A 14,699-nucleotide genomic window follows, 5' to 3' on the forward strand; every position below is an offset into this window, starting at 1 on the left:
CTCTGGTGATGAGGAAAATATAAGCTTAGGTACAGGTTTAATTTCTCACATGTATATTTGATGAACAGGAAAGGAAACAAGGCTTGCAGTTTCAGAGATTTTTATTTTATTTTATCTTGTTTTCAGAATTATATCCCTTAGTAAAATGAGTGTGGTAATTTTGCCTTTTATTGTTTGTGTTGTGTTCAGCAATGAGAGTAAAGTCACAGCAATTTGGTGGTAAATGACACCCCTCTCAGCCCCCTTCTGCTCCCAAATGCAGGAAGAATTTCAGTCATGCATTTGTAACTGATGGTATTTTGACAAAGGCTTCTCTGTGTATTTGCAGCAAAACAAAACTCTTACAAAATACATATGCTTTGATGTAAGTGGCATTGGGTTGCCTAATATTTAATTTCACATTAACAACTTTTTAGAGAAATTAAGACAGGCACATTTTTTTCAACTAGATTTATTAGGAAGAGCTTTAAGGCAAATCTAATTGAAACAATGTGACCTACTTATATTAGCATAACACATTAGGTAATTGTTTTAGCACAGTGTATTGTTGAGACAAAATTTAGTTACCAAGAGCACTAACAGTGAGTTTTCTGATTGGTTTGTATGGAAGTTGGTAACAGGAAAGTTTTAAACCTACTGAAGCACTTAAGCCAGAAGTAGTTTTGTATTTTGAAGGCAGTTTTAAAATAAAACATATTAATTCCTGATAATTTAGTTGCTTTAAAGTAGAAGTCATAGAACGTGTCAATGCTCTTCTAATAAATTTCATATCTCACCAAAATGCAGAGATTTTAAGTTCATACATCTGAGGAGAAATTTACAGGTTTAATCGCCCCATCCATAAAGTGCTCCAATTTTACAAGAATTCTCATTACAATCATGCATGCCTAACTGCTTGCACTTTGCTTCAAGTAATTAATCAGAATAGGGATATTTTCCTGAAAGAATGTATTTTATTTTGGAACAAGCTGATTAACTTGTTCTAGATCGGAGGAAACCCAGAACGTGCTTATCTGTAAACTTATCTCTGCAAAGCTGCTGTGATCTCCACCACAGAAGTTGTGTGGCCAGGGACAAATGCTGAGAGCTAATTAAAATGATGCATCACTTAAACACCTGTGTTCTGGTTTTAGGAATTACCTGAGATATAATATCATAATTGTAGCTTCTTGATATATTTAAATTTAAATTTATTGCCTTTATCTCAAAACTCGTAAGAGAATGATGGCACTGAGTGGATGTGGTCATGGTGGGGCCACGCGTAACTCATATCAGTTAGATAAATCAAGTTAAGCCTGGTTCGTTTCTCTTAAGCCAGTCTGAAGCACTGAAGCCAATATGCAGACCAATTTTGGTCCTTTTCCTCTGTGTGGCTGACCTGTTGGGAGGAAATAACTGCAGTGTGGGCGGTGTTCTGCTCTAATCTCCCCTCCCATGGGCAGAAAGAGAAGAGTGAAGGCATTAATGAATTTTTTCCCAGCTAATAGGAGAGTGCAAATCATGGTCCTTTTCAATGGCTGTGCTTCACTTTTGAATGCTTATGAATGCTTCAGGCTTAATTATGAGAACTCTTGAAGGCTGACTGGAGCTGAGGGGTCTGCAAGCAGTGTTATGTAAAGGTACTGTCTTAGGTATGTATCAGTGCTCAGTCCTTGACAAAATAAAAAAAGCTTGTAATGTTTCATTTGAAACTGCATTTTTTCCTCCGTGTGCTAAATGCCTGAACTAATATGGGGATTTTGTACTGATGTCTTGCTAACCCTTTTGAGTTTTCCATCCTGGAACTCTGAGTGTGCACTGTTTACTTAATGACATGTTTTGCAGAGTTTGCTTTGTGATTAGAGTATCTGTCTGAAAGTTAAGTGCTGTTTTATCTTCAATCATTAGGGCAGTGAATGTCAGACATTGCTACCTTTCTCTCAGTAGTTGCATTCCAAATTTTTGAAAAATCCTGGTTGTTTCTTGGTCTTCCTAGACTTAGCCTTCAAACTGATGATTAATTATTACCACATAAAATAAGTATTTGAATGATTTCCAAAGCATTTAAACAGATTTTATTATGAAGGAGAAAGAATGGAAGTATTTCTAATATCTTCTGAAGTAATGAAGTTGCTGTAGCAACCCAGAGCTTACTTGCAAATCAAATCATGCTTTACCTTGGCTTTTTCTTACAGTGCTGACTCATAGGTTTCATTGTCCAAGTTTAAGTTTGTATCCTTCACCATTATCCTTGTTATTCTTAGGAGGAGGAAAAAAAAAACTTCTCTTTTGACAAAGCACCTGAGGTTAGGTGATCAGATGTTGTAAACATGAATCATTTCATAGGCTTCAGAAGATTAATTGAAATGTAATTAGTGAGTTTTCTTTTTTGTGTGTGTGAGTCAGTGTACATTGTAAGGGATGTCCTGTTTGTCTGCTCTGTTTTGCATAGAGATTCATCTTCTGCCCTTCAAAGCACATGGCCCCTGCTACCTTGTGTATTGCCATTCATGATGCTTTTAGATTTTTTTTTTTTTTTTTTTTTTGCAAATATCATTGTTCTTTTGGAATTCTGTGTAGTCTGTTCAGTTCTTAACGGTGTGATTGTGGATCAGATGTGAATTGCATAATGTCATGGTTAAGTTTCATTTCTTCCACTTTAAGATTGGGTATAATATGGCAATAATAACCATGTAACAGATTCCTGTGTAAGGGATGTAAAGGATTCTTTAGCTTTTTTTTTTTTTTTCCCTGAGATCAATGTATTGAACAAAATGCCTGAAGTAAAGTTTGTACACCAGCACAGAATGAAGAGTTTCAATGGTTCACGGCTTCAAAATACTTATATAATATATTTAAATTTCAGATAATAGATTTAATAATTCTTTCATTTGTAGTCCTGAACTGTCATTTAGTGGCACATAAATTGACCTAGAAAATAGAAATTTTGCTATGCAAATTAAATTTCTTAAGTGCAAATAGAAGTATAATAAAAAGTGCCATCTGTCTAATTAAGCCAATTAAATATTTCTTCAGGGAGGCAGGGAAGACATAAAATTGATTAAAACTATGTATGCAATGTTTCTGTCTTTTAACAAAAGAAAACTCACCCTTTTTAGTAGTCCAGGTGTGCAGGTGGGGACGAAGAAGTAAAATCCCATAGAGGTAATCCATGAATGGATGGATATATTGTTTAATTTTTAATGCACACATTAAGTTGATAACTATAAAAAAGTCTTGATCTGATTCAAGTAGGGAGTTTTCACAACACTTCTCTGTAGTTTTAGGCATGAATTTGATATTTTTCTGGGTGTGAAACTTATTTGTTTCATCCTTATGACCTTCAACTGATTTTAATACGCTGGTGTTGATGCTAAAAATATTTTATCAAGAATATTTCAGATAACTTGTAACAGTGGTAATAACTGAATGTAAGCCAGCTCTGGTTTAGAAGCCTTAATTAGGAAAGCTTATTTGGGAAGTGGTTTCATTTATCGCCCTGACCTCAGGAGTTTGTACATCCAACAGTTTCTTTTTACTTTTGTTCTTTGGAGGTACATTGAAGTACACAGAAGGGCAGCTTAGAAGTGAGGTGACAGTGCTACACTTGCCCCTACTTGTAACACTTTTCTGTCACCTGATAGGTGATTTGCACCACTTGCAAGGCGTTCTAGTTACAGTTTATTTAGTAGTTTGAATTTTGAATAGGTTGTTATTACAGATAAGAATTTATCAGGGCTGGTAATCTAAAATATGTCTTGATTAAAAAGCACACTGTGTGATGGCCTTCCTGTGCAGAAGACTTTGAGTTATCCTGAACCTCAGCAATAGACTCCTGTCTGTATGTGCAGTACTACAAGAAGTATTTTATTCACTTTGGAGCTTCATCAAGGACCAGCAGGCTGAATGCCATTAAACAGGCATCTGTTTAGTTTGTGTTAATAACTGTGTCTGTGGAAAGAGAAATTTGCTACATTCTGATAGCTCACACAAGTTCATATTTGTGTCATAATAGAAAATAACCTTGCTTTCTAAATTCAAAGTAATTTTAAAAATTGCTTGTAATACTAGCATTCTGACTTCATTTGTTTGAGATGACTGTTCCAATTAAGTCACTTTGGTCCAATTTACTTGAATGCACGCTCAGTAATTATGCAATGCTAGATTTCCTGTTTGTTTTTTAGCAAAAGTTAGTTCCTTTAAAGTTTATTTGGGTGACTCAAGGTTTTGGTGTGTAGTATTTTTTCCCCTTTTTTTTTTTTTTTTTTTTTTTTTTTTTTTTTTTTTTTTCCAAATTCAATCTTTTTGGTTAGTTTTCTGTTCAATATTTTCATGTTACTTGACAGGAAATATTTGTCTCCATCCAGTATAATTCATATTTAAGTAGGATAAAGTAGCTTAATCCCATTTCTGGCTCTGCATATTTTTTTCTCTCTATATATAATAATGTAATGTCTACATGAATGCTATTTTTCTGGTTTTTATAGAAGTCATTTCAGATTTAAGAATATATAATTATTTCATACAGTAAGAGACTGTAATTTGATTCTCATTTCATTATCTTTGAGCTATGTAATACCTGCTGATTCTACAGGGCACAAGATTTATACCTCTTGTATTTACAAGTGCTGTGAGCAGGAAATAGAACTGTCACTCTGAAATGGTCTCTGTAAAAGGCAAAAAACCTTTGCCCTGTAGAGTGAACCTCTTGTTTTCCTGGAAGAGCAGTTTCCCCCTTGCTGGTAATGCTGGTGTGGCCAGGTGCTGTTTGCTCTGTTTCCTGGGTAAAGGTCACAGGGATGATAAAGGGTGGATGTGGTGGTAGCATTTCCTTCTAATGTTAAAAGTGAGCTCATCCCCCAAAGTTTACCTAGGTTAGAATTCAAGGATGTGCAGTACAGGCTGTTTTACGTGCACAGGGACAGAATTACTGGCATCTGTGTTCCACTGTCACCTGTGATCAGGCGAATCCTGCAAGTTAGTTTCCAGTTGCAGGTTACTTGAGGCTAATTGTTTCAGCTGAAATTGCAGGTGGAGAGGAGGGCAAGGCTGTGAGCAGGGTCCTTTACCCTTCTTGTCTCGGTCATGGTCAATGGCTTTATGTCTGTGTTGTTTCATGACTTGCAGGAGGTTAATTTACAGCTCAGGTGTTCTTCCCTGCCCCAGAAGACATTCTGATGTTTTACTGCTGACAAGAATGTTTCTCGTTCCTTCTGCAGATTGTTAAAGGCTGGTTCAGACAGCTGCAGGGCAGAGGGGCCTGGTTGAGAGTACACAGCAACCTCCTTGTGGTTTTGGGTGTGCAGGCAGGAGGGTTCGCTGCTCTGGTGCAACAGGACAGGGTTATCTCTCTGCCAGGCAGGGTGCCAGCCGTGCTCAGTTACTCATGAATCCACTGAGAACCTTTGGCCACAATGAAGAGTTGTTTAGCTTTTGCCTGAGCACTTGCTAAACAGTAAAGAAACATGCACTGGCTATCTGACATCTAAATCCAGATTGCAGTTTATTAATCTCAGTTCTAGTGCATGATTTTTACCCGTGTTTGAGATCACACAGTATGTGTGAGAGCCATTTAGAATTTTGAGAATTCATGGCTGAGTGCTGAAACATCTTGTAAAAGTTACCTAAACTGTAGAGGAACTGAAATCAGTGATGATGGCTGTATTAATGTGCAAAGCCTGAAGAAGGGTGCTGTCGCTGTCTCTTGAGCACCCAGAGGAGAGTAAAAGGAATGGAGCCTTCTGCTGTGTATAAGTGTGGAGTGCCAAATTGCAGGAAGATTGAAAAAGGAAAGAGAGGGAGGCATGTCACCTCTGATGTGGGCACAAAGGCTGTGGTGGTGTGCTTTGGGCATTAATGACAATCTGTGAACAGTCCTTGAATGGTGACTTTTGACTTTTTGATGTGTTGCTGGAATGTGTCAGGTCGGTGGAAGCTGTGCAGGCTGTCCCATAACTCCTGGTAGCTGAATGGCTTTTAGGTAATGCTGGTTAGGTGTCCTTGCAAGTCAGGGTGATGGTGTTGGACTCTGAACATCTTTACAGCCTTTCTAGTAAAGTAGCTAAGAGGAGTTTTATGTTTTAGCTAAAAATAAATCTTGTTTAGATAAGACATCAATAACTCCTTCCCTCTTGTTCCATATTGGGAAAAAAAAAATCCCATTAAAAATATGGTTTCTTAATCCAATAAGAATGTCTGGAAGGACTAAGGTAGCAAGTAGACATGCAAGTCTAGTAACTCCACTATGAGTTCTCAGATATTTAGATTAAATTCTAGACTTTTATTTCAGCTATAGGAATTATTGGTCTCTACAGCTTCCTCAAAGGAGGTTGTAGCCAGGTGGGAATTGGTCTCTTCTCCCAGGAAGCCAGTGACAGAACACAAGAGGAAATGGTCTCAGGCTGCACTGGAGGAGGTTCAGGTGGGACTTCAGGGAGAATTTTTTCACTGAAAGAGTTGTTAGGCATTGAAACAGAGTGCCCAGGGGAGTGGTAGAGTCACCGTCCCTGGGGGTGTTTAAGAAACAACTGGATGTGGCACCGAGTGTCGTGGTTTAGTTGACAAGGTCGTGTTTGATCACAGATTGGGCTTGCTGATCTTGGAGGCCTTCTCCAACCTTAATGGTTCTGTGACCTTAAGATAAAGCTTCTGGATACAGAAATGTCTGTACCTAAAATATAACCTACTGCTATGTCTTCCCATTGCTTTTACTTCACTATTCCCTGAAGGACAAATCCTTAATGGAAATAAATTCCTTAAATTTCAGATACTTTATACTTCAAGGCTCTTACTATTTCTACTTTATGGAGTAAGATAGAAATAGTATCCATCAGTCTTGTCAGCATGTGTGATTGCAGGGAGGAGTGAGCTGGCATTTTACCTTGCAGAGGATGTCTTCATCTTTTCCTTTCCTCTCTTCACTGCGGGGGCAGTGAGACTGGCACAGGTTGCCCAAAGCAGCTGTGAGTGCCTCATCCCTGGAAGCGTCCAGGACCAGGCTGGATGGGGCTGTGGGAAACATGATCTAGTGGAAGGTGTTCCTGTCCATGGCAGGAGGTTGATCTTTAAGGTCCCTTCCAATCCAAGGCATTCTATGTGAAATCTCCTTTTGGAGGAGTTTTAAATTTGCAGTTGGGCCCTGTGTTAGCCAGTGAAAAGCTGGGTAGGTAGGATGAAAAAGTACTGAGGAAATTTTTTAATTTCCTCAGAAAAGGAAAGAAAGAGATCAACTTTTTCCTTGGAATCTACATGTGAGATTTGAACTTTACTGGTTATTAACACTTATTAGCAAAAGTTCATAAATAACAATATTTAGTGAACCCATTAGTCTGTCTCAGGCAAGAGTAAGAGAGACATCCATTGGCAATGAGGTTAGATGGCTTTCTCACTTATTTCCGTTTTCTCCAAAGTACTGATGTTGTTTATAAGACCTCTTTCCTTCCAACCACCACTTCTGAGTTGTTTGGGTTTTGGGAATTTCATTTGTTTGTTTTTCTCCTTTATAAATTTTCTTTAACTCTGGGTGAGTTTTGAATTTCCAGTGAAAGTGTCCTTCATTTGCAAATTTGCCATTATTCTTTAGTATTGTTGAATATTTATTTATTTTTGTGTTTTGCAGAGAAAGGAGGGAAAGACTTCCCATAATGTCATCTAAGTACTGCTCATTATACTGAATGTCTGTAATATTTTGTTTGTGAATACTGTTATTTTCCAACTGCATGTAATTATATTTTACATGTCTTGTTTTTGTTCTAATTCACTGTCTAATTTATTAGAGACTAGTACAGCAGGCAGTGAAAATACCAAATATAATACTTTAATGAGAGTATATTACTGATTTATGGTATTGAAGTTACAATAACTTTTGTGTGACACTTCATTCTATTTTTATGAATCGTGAACATTTTTTATGCATTTTGATATACAATCACATAATTGTCTACAGAATGCTCTCAGTTCCAGACTTGATGAAATTGATTGTTAGGTATGAGGTTAGTTTCTATTTCTTCTTCAGCCTGACTTGGCTTTAAACAAATTTTCCATTAGTTTACCAAGGATGCTACTTGTTTGAAATAGCTGAAAATGGTCATGAATTTGTTCTTCTCCAGTCTTTCAGCCTGTTCTTGCTTTTTGAACTGCAGTTAGATCTCAGATATTTCATATTTGTTCAAGTAGCAGCATTAAATGCTCAAACAGGTCACTTCCTTCAGTACTAAGGTCACTGTAAATTCTGGAGCACACAATATTTCTGTTTCAAACTTTTTTTTTGGTTTAATTTTGTTCCAGCAGAATAATAAGTGTTACATGGCATGCTGTGCCAAACAATACTAAGGTGGTTATTTTTAAGTGAGCTTGTTGGCTCGGGAACACAGAAATAAATTTCCAAAAGATGTGACTGCAGTTGGAGTGAAACCCACTTGTCTCTTTCAGTGGAGGGGGCGTTTGGCAAGTTAGCTCTGCATCCCAAAAGCAGTTGTGTTCTGCAATCCAGCCTGCTTGTGGAACTAATTAAAGGGGCACTTGTTAAATGCTGGGCTTCATTGTGGGGAGGCTTTCTCTTTGGTACTAACAAGATTTTCTCTTTCCCTTTTCTCTGTCTTAAGCCACACTTTCCCTTTCTGTTTCCAAATGACTGAAGTGGTATGATGCCTACCAGTGTAGGGTTCTGCTTCTGTAAAGATCATCCTAAATACAGTTTTTGTCTGCCTATTGTCATCTCACTTATCCCAATCTTTAAATGCTGTGGAATGCTGTCCACCCATTCAAGAACTGCACTTTCCACCATATTTTAAAATTTGAATGGCTTTTGTATTTAAATTGACATTTCAGAGCAATAATGCTTCTGTTGTGTTAGAGCTAGGAGCAGGAGCCAAAAAAATGCTCTATTCTGAATATTCCCACACATCTTTTCCCTAAAATGCTACAGCTGTTTTATCCCTTCATAAATCTTTAATCAGAGGATTTCAATACTTAATTACAACAAAAAAATTAACCTCACATCATTCCTTTGCTGTCAGGCAGTATTTTCCTTATTATGTGGATAAGTGAGGCATTAAGGGACTATGTGATTTTTGCAAAATGTCAGGGCAAGGCACTGGCAACCTCTAAGGCTCCTAATTTATAAGCCTATAATCTACTGATTTGACACTAACATTCTTTTTCAGCTGGCAAATCCAATGGAAACATCCTAAATCCGGTTGGGACTAGGGGGAGTCATTCTGAGATGAGAATTACTGCATAAATGTGCTAACGCTGCCATTATCAGTGTTGAGAAGACATCCAAATAGAAGATGAGTAAATACACAGAATAAAAGTGCAAGTGTTTCAGGGGTGTGCACACAAGGGGACTCCTCAGGGCCAACCCCAGCAGGGCAGAGGAATCACTGGCACCTCCCTCAGCAGCTGTGGCTATGGGGATGGAAGTTCCTATTATTTATTCCAACATCCCTGATTAGGCAAAGGGGACTCAAGTTTAGTAGTTTTCTCTTCCTCTCACGTGCACACAACTTTTTTTCATGTTCTTCAAGTAGTTTTTGAGAGTCGTGATTTTTTGGAGTGAGTGTTCCATACTAAACGTGAGAGAGATGATGCTTTTTCAAGTCTGTCTGTAAAATTTCAGCTGATACCACAACATTATTTGTGCTTGAATTGCCTTTTCAAGCTCACTCTTTACAGCCAAGAGATAGATAAAAATTTATGCAAAATTACATACTCAGACACTTTTTTGTTTTTCCAGCCATGTCAGTTGGGCAAATAAAAATTCAAAACTTTTTTTGGGCAGACTGTGCTCTCTTTGTTTTCCTGGCACTGTTATAGGATTTAAGGAATTGGAGCCCTTTGCAGTGACTTATGTCTTTTAAGTCAGACTTTACCTAGGATAGTGACAAAGTTTTGTACCATTTTTCTTATGCTGGAAATGTTGATTATAAAAAAACCTGATTATTCTTCTTCCAAAACTGAGGCAAAATAATATGAAAGTAAATAGTATGTTATGGGGTAGAGGTATTAAGATTTTAATGTTTTCCAGTGCAGCTAGCATAGGTAATGAAATAATTTAAAAAATCTCTTTTATTTAAAATTTTGCCTAAATTAAGGAAATGCATGTGTGAGGGCACTGTACACCTTCCTTAAGAGCAGTGTAGGTAGATAATCATTTAAGTCTATTTGACATTAATCATGCCACTGGGCAACACTGTGACTATTCACATGTCTTCCTGCTTTCCAGTAGTCTTTTTCTCTCTTGAGGAAGGCATGCCCAAATAACTTTAATGTAACTTACCATTGTACTGTATATCAAAAGAAACGTTGCTTTTGATAGTTCTTTGATTTAAGCAGTAGTAAAATTTAAGCAGCAGCAGTGCAGGGAGGCATGCACATTATTTTATATCTGCATTCAGCAGCTTAAATAATGTCGTTTAAGATTCCATCTTCCTGCTTTTCCCGTAGTTGGGGGTGCAGGATTAGAGGATTCTTCTTCAGCAGGGGAAGCCCGGTAGGATTTTTGTGCAGCGCAGTCTGCTCTTGCCCGTACAACAATAGCGTGCGGCGAACCGAAGCGTTCCGCTGACGTTTTTGTCACCAAGCGCAAGGTCACGGCTCTCGTGCCTTGGGAAGGAGATCCTCGCCCAGGGCCGCAGGGATGTTCCACCTGCAGCGATGCTCCCCGTTTGCGGCATTGGCAATAAGTTGTGCTGGCTGCCTGCCAGGGCAGGGCTGCTGTTCCAGGCAGCAGGTCTCTGCCTCACAGGCACCGTGCTCGCAAGGGGGAATGCGGCGTGGGGCTCCCCGAGCCCACGGGCTGGCCTCGCCTCGCCGACACGATCGCGTGTTTATGATTTGGTAGTATGTGATGTCATGAGGGTGTTGGCTTGGAGGAATTTCACTACTGAGGAAGCAGTTTGAAATGCAGGCAGAATCCTCGAGACCTTCGGATGTGCGCTTGGTTTCTTTTTAGTTAGCTCTGAACGGAGGTACAGATGGATACCTACGTGTGGATTTTTTTAGTAAGGAATTAACGTATGGAATATAGAAGAGATTTAAGTGGATACAATACCTGAAGGCAATGTCGAGCCAGTCTGGATTTTCAAACTCTCTTCCTCTACCAGGATATCCATTCTACCAGGTGTCATGCAGGTATATCGTGTTTTAAGTTTTACCTTTTAATGCAGTTGCATATAGAGCTGTAGCATGATGACTGTGTTAACTGATTTTTTCACCCCCCCATTTCATTGTTCTCAGAAAAAAATTATGGAATTGGAGAGTTAAGCTGAAAACCATAAATACTATTTTAGATTGCTGTGTGGCTGACCTTATAGTTAAGTTCACTTTTATTTAAAGCAAATATTTTTATTTCTAAGTTTTTCTAAGAGTTTATTTCTAAGAGTTTTTCTAATTGAAAAAATGAAGTTGTAACCTTGGAGATTTTTAAAGGGAGTTATGTATTCAGATATTTCTGTCATTTATTGGGAGTCAGATATCTACGGTGTTGAGAAAAGGAAATGATATAGATTTCTAAAACATGAATGTATAATTACATTCTTTTCATGTATAATTACATAAGGTAAATAAACAGAAGTACTTTCTGACATTTTTCTTCTAAGACAATTCACACAAAATGTGCACATGTGAAAAGGTTATAAATACCAGTGTTGTACTAAAGCTAAATTGTAAAAGCTTCTTATTTTATCTTTTTGACTCCACAATCCTGTTTTATTAATAATCCTTCCTTCTGAAAGTGCTATATAACAGTTTTGTAGTGAATGGGCTGGATCCTAACCATGAAATTACTTTTCCTGCTGTAATATTGCATAATAATTAGAGGGAATGTGTTACAGTACTTGTGTGGCTGAAAGAGCTCAGGTTTCTGGCACACCTTAATACAGAAATGTAATCTCTGTTTATTGTGTCTAAATCTGAAGTCCCTGTAACAATAACAGAGGGAGGGGAAAATGGGAATTAGGAGTTTTATGTTATTACTCATCTTTCAGTAAAACATATGAAAAGAAGGATAAGAGAAAAAGTAAATTATTAACATACTCTGATTTAGAGAATGAATCTGACCATCTCCATAAACTGCTGCATAGACAGTGGCTGGTTTGGGTTAGTTTGGTAAGGCTTTAGTGATGGTCACTTGTGAGCAGAACCAAGAGTTATTCTGCTAGAGTTGATTTAAACACTTTTTTATGTTTCTTGAAATAAATTCACATATTTGTACCTCTGTTGCACTACTGGGGCTGTCTGTTCAAGGGTACCACCAGAGTTAGCTAGCCCTTGAGAAGGTCAATTAACAGTGACTCCTTGTGGTTGTCCTTTGGCCTGACTTCAGTGGATACTGAGGTCTAGTAACCTTTCTCTTTTTTTGTCTGGACATTTTTTGTGATAAAAAGCATGAATAAGCTGGAAATTAGACAAGAGAAATTCAGTAAATGGCAGCTGATGTGAAAACCTTTTCTTCCCACCTGTGTGTTAGGTGCTTAATCAAAGTCATAGCTTTTCATTCCTGCTTCTTAAGATCAGAATGTCCAGAGCCACTACCCAATTCCCAAGTTGCCACAGTGACCTTCTGGACAAGAATGAAGGTTTCATGAGTGAGTTCCAAGTCCTCTGTTGTGGAAAGAGAGAGGTTAAACTTCCTGAACTTTTGGATCCCTGTTGCTTATCTGCATTTTAGTTTCAATTCTCTCCTTGTGTGTCTTACATGGTTTTTAATAGTTATTCAGCATTTCAATGAAGTCTGTGTTTAATACTTTTCAGATAAGATAATTAGTTTCTGTTATATGCAACTGAGCTTATTAAGATCCTGGTTTATGCATGTAAAATTGGGTGGACTTACTTCCTTTAATGACTAAGTCATTCTGACTTTGCAACTCTGTTTTAGTACTGAAGGAGAGAAATTCCTTACATTGTCTACAACCACTGATAACTGTAGAATGTAAAATTAGTGCTCCTGCAGTCCTCAGTGCAGAATTTTTCTTTCAGAATAGTAACATACATCCATTTTTGCTTGTAGTTCTGGGGAGTAATGTACCTTGTAGAGAATGGGCTGAATCAGTCTCCACTCTAGTTGTCATATTCTGGTGAGTGAACTTTTCCCAGTAAAATAAGTAGGCAGTGGGACTACTGTTTATCATAATTGGTTTGTGATCATAATTGGTTTTTGATCTCTAGTGGAAAGGTTAGTGTACATTATGCTAGACTTTGACTATGCTATATTGACATTATGCTAGACTTGACTATGCTATATTGACAGAGACTTTCAATCTACTGTTGCTTGCTGCTGAGATGGCATAAAAGTCCTGAACAGAGTTCCAGAAAAGCTCTCTCTTTGGGAAGCTTTTTGTCATTTTTTTGTAGATAAAACTAATTTTCCACAGGTCAGAGTTGTCATTGGGATTGCTTAGTGTTGAGAATGGATTGTGCTTTCTGTTACCCATAAAGAATAATAGTTTTGGAATAATATTTTTGTAGAAATGTCAATGAAGTATTGCTGGTAGCCTGTTCTGGAGGAATGCACAGTCAGTGTTTTGTTCGTTTGTGGTTTTCTAAGATTGCTCAGGGCATTGTTTATCTTGGAGATGACCAAGATGCTGTCTCCAAAACTGGGTCAGGGTAGCATGGTGTCCTGGTTGGCTGTGGATTATGGCATTGCATAAGACAGGAGTTCAGCTTGGGGACTGTGTTTTTTGTGTTTTTTATTGTAGTTCAGTTTTGGGATCTGTGTAATGCAGAATTGGTGGTTTTTTTGCTTTTCTATATTTGAACAAAATTTAGAGATTAATATAATTTAGTTTGAGTGTGTTTAAAACATACCTCCTTTTTTCTTCTATGGGGCACAATAAAAGAGATGTGATCTAGGTATGAGTTGTAGAAAAGACCCTGTGTGATTGAAAAACACTTGAAATAATTTATCCTCTTTGTTCTATTACAGATTTGGTATTTGATATAGAAATTCAGAGAAAATATGGCCATCTATAATTCATCTGTTTCAAGACAGGTAGCAGCAAATGTAGAATTTGTTGTTAAAATCCAAATGGTAGCCAAAGTAAGCCTGCAAGTAAACCTGTCATTACTCTGACTAGTATGGCATCAGCCACAGAGCTTGCATTTTTTCACCTGCTTCATCATGTAATGTTGGGTTTTCTTTGTATATCATATGGTGTAGAAGGAAGTCTGTTCAAAAGTCTTTCAAAATTGTCTTACCATGTTTGATTTTCATAAACCTAATCAGTAGAGATTAAGAACAAAGGCTGCACTCCTGTCTTTCTCCCAGTTGCCCTGGTATGGCAAGAGCTGTTTATTGTAAGAACATTTGCTATCTCTCTTTGCTTTAGGCTGCTAGACGAGAAGAGTGTAGTCTTGTGAGACCAGACAAGACATCTGGTATCCTGACATGTTTCATGGGGGAAGCCAGAGCTTTCAGCTCCACTGGAGCATCAGCAGATTGTAGCCATTTTAGAAAACAGTCATTGTTTTTATTTGCCTCACAGATACACGTTCAGATGCAGTTTTGAATAGGAGTTACATCTTCTTCCTCACGTGGAGATGTTTGCTAACACAAAACCCAGCTATGGAGCAATTACTGGTGGTGTTGTGATGTGGTTGGGGTTTTGCTGGTGGACTGTGATACCCTTTGGTTCTTTGTCCTTGGTTAGGACAAAGATGATTCCCCTTTGTCCTAACCAAACTTAGAACCTTCTGCATGCCTGTGTAACAATGGAATT

At 37.9% G+C, this 14,699-nt stretch overlaps 1 protein-coding gene across 10 annotated transcripts in view; it reads left to right on the plus strand.

The window, feature by feature from the left end:
* PLEKHA7 (pleckstrin homology domain containing A7) overlaps positions 1 to 14,699 on the plus strand; it is a 145,127-nt gene that overhangs the window by 38,885 nt on the left and 91,543 nt on the right. The window contains exon 1 of one of the 10 annotated variants that reach the window (XM_021525589.3): positions 10,574 to 11,112. The exons of the other annotated variants lie outside the window; for them this stretch is intronic. Coding sequence (XP_021381264.2) covers positions 11,042 to 11,112 — 71 coding nt within the window. The 5' untranslated portion in view covers positions 10,574 to 11,041. Of the gene's footprint in view, positions 1 to 10,573; positions 11,113 to 14,699 lie in introns of those variants that run through there. 10 annotated transcript variants of the gene reach the window in all.

The sequence above is a fragment of the Lonchura striata genome, chromosome 6 (assembly GCF_046129695.1).
Source record: "Lonchura striata isolate bLonStr1 chromosome 6, bLonStr1.mat, whole genome shotgun sequence".
In the NCBI taxonomy this organism is placed as follows: Eukaryota; Metazoa; Chordata; class Aves; order Passeriformes; family Estrildidae; genus Lonchura; species Lonchura striata.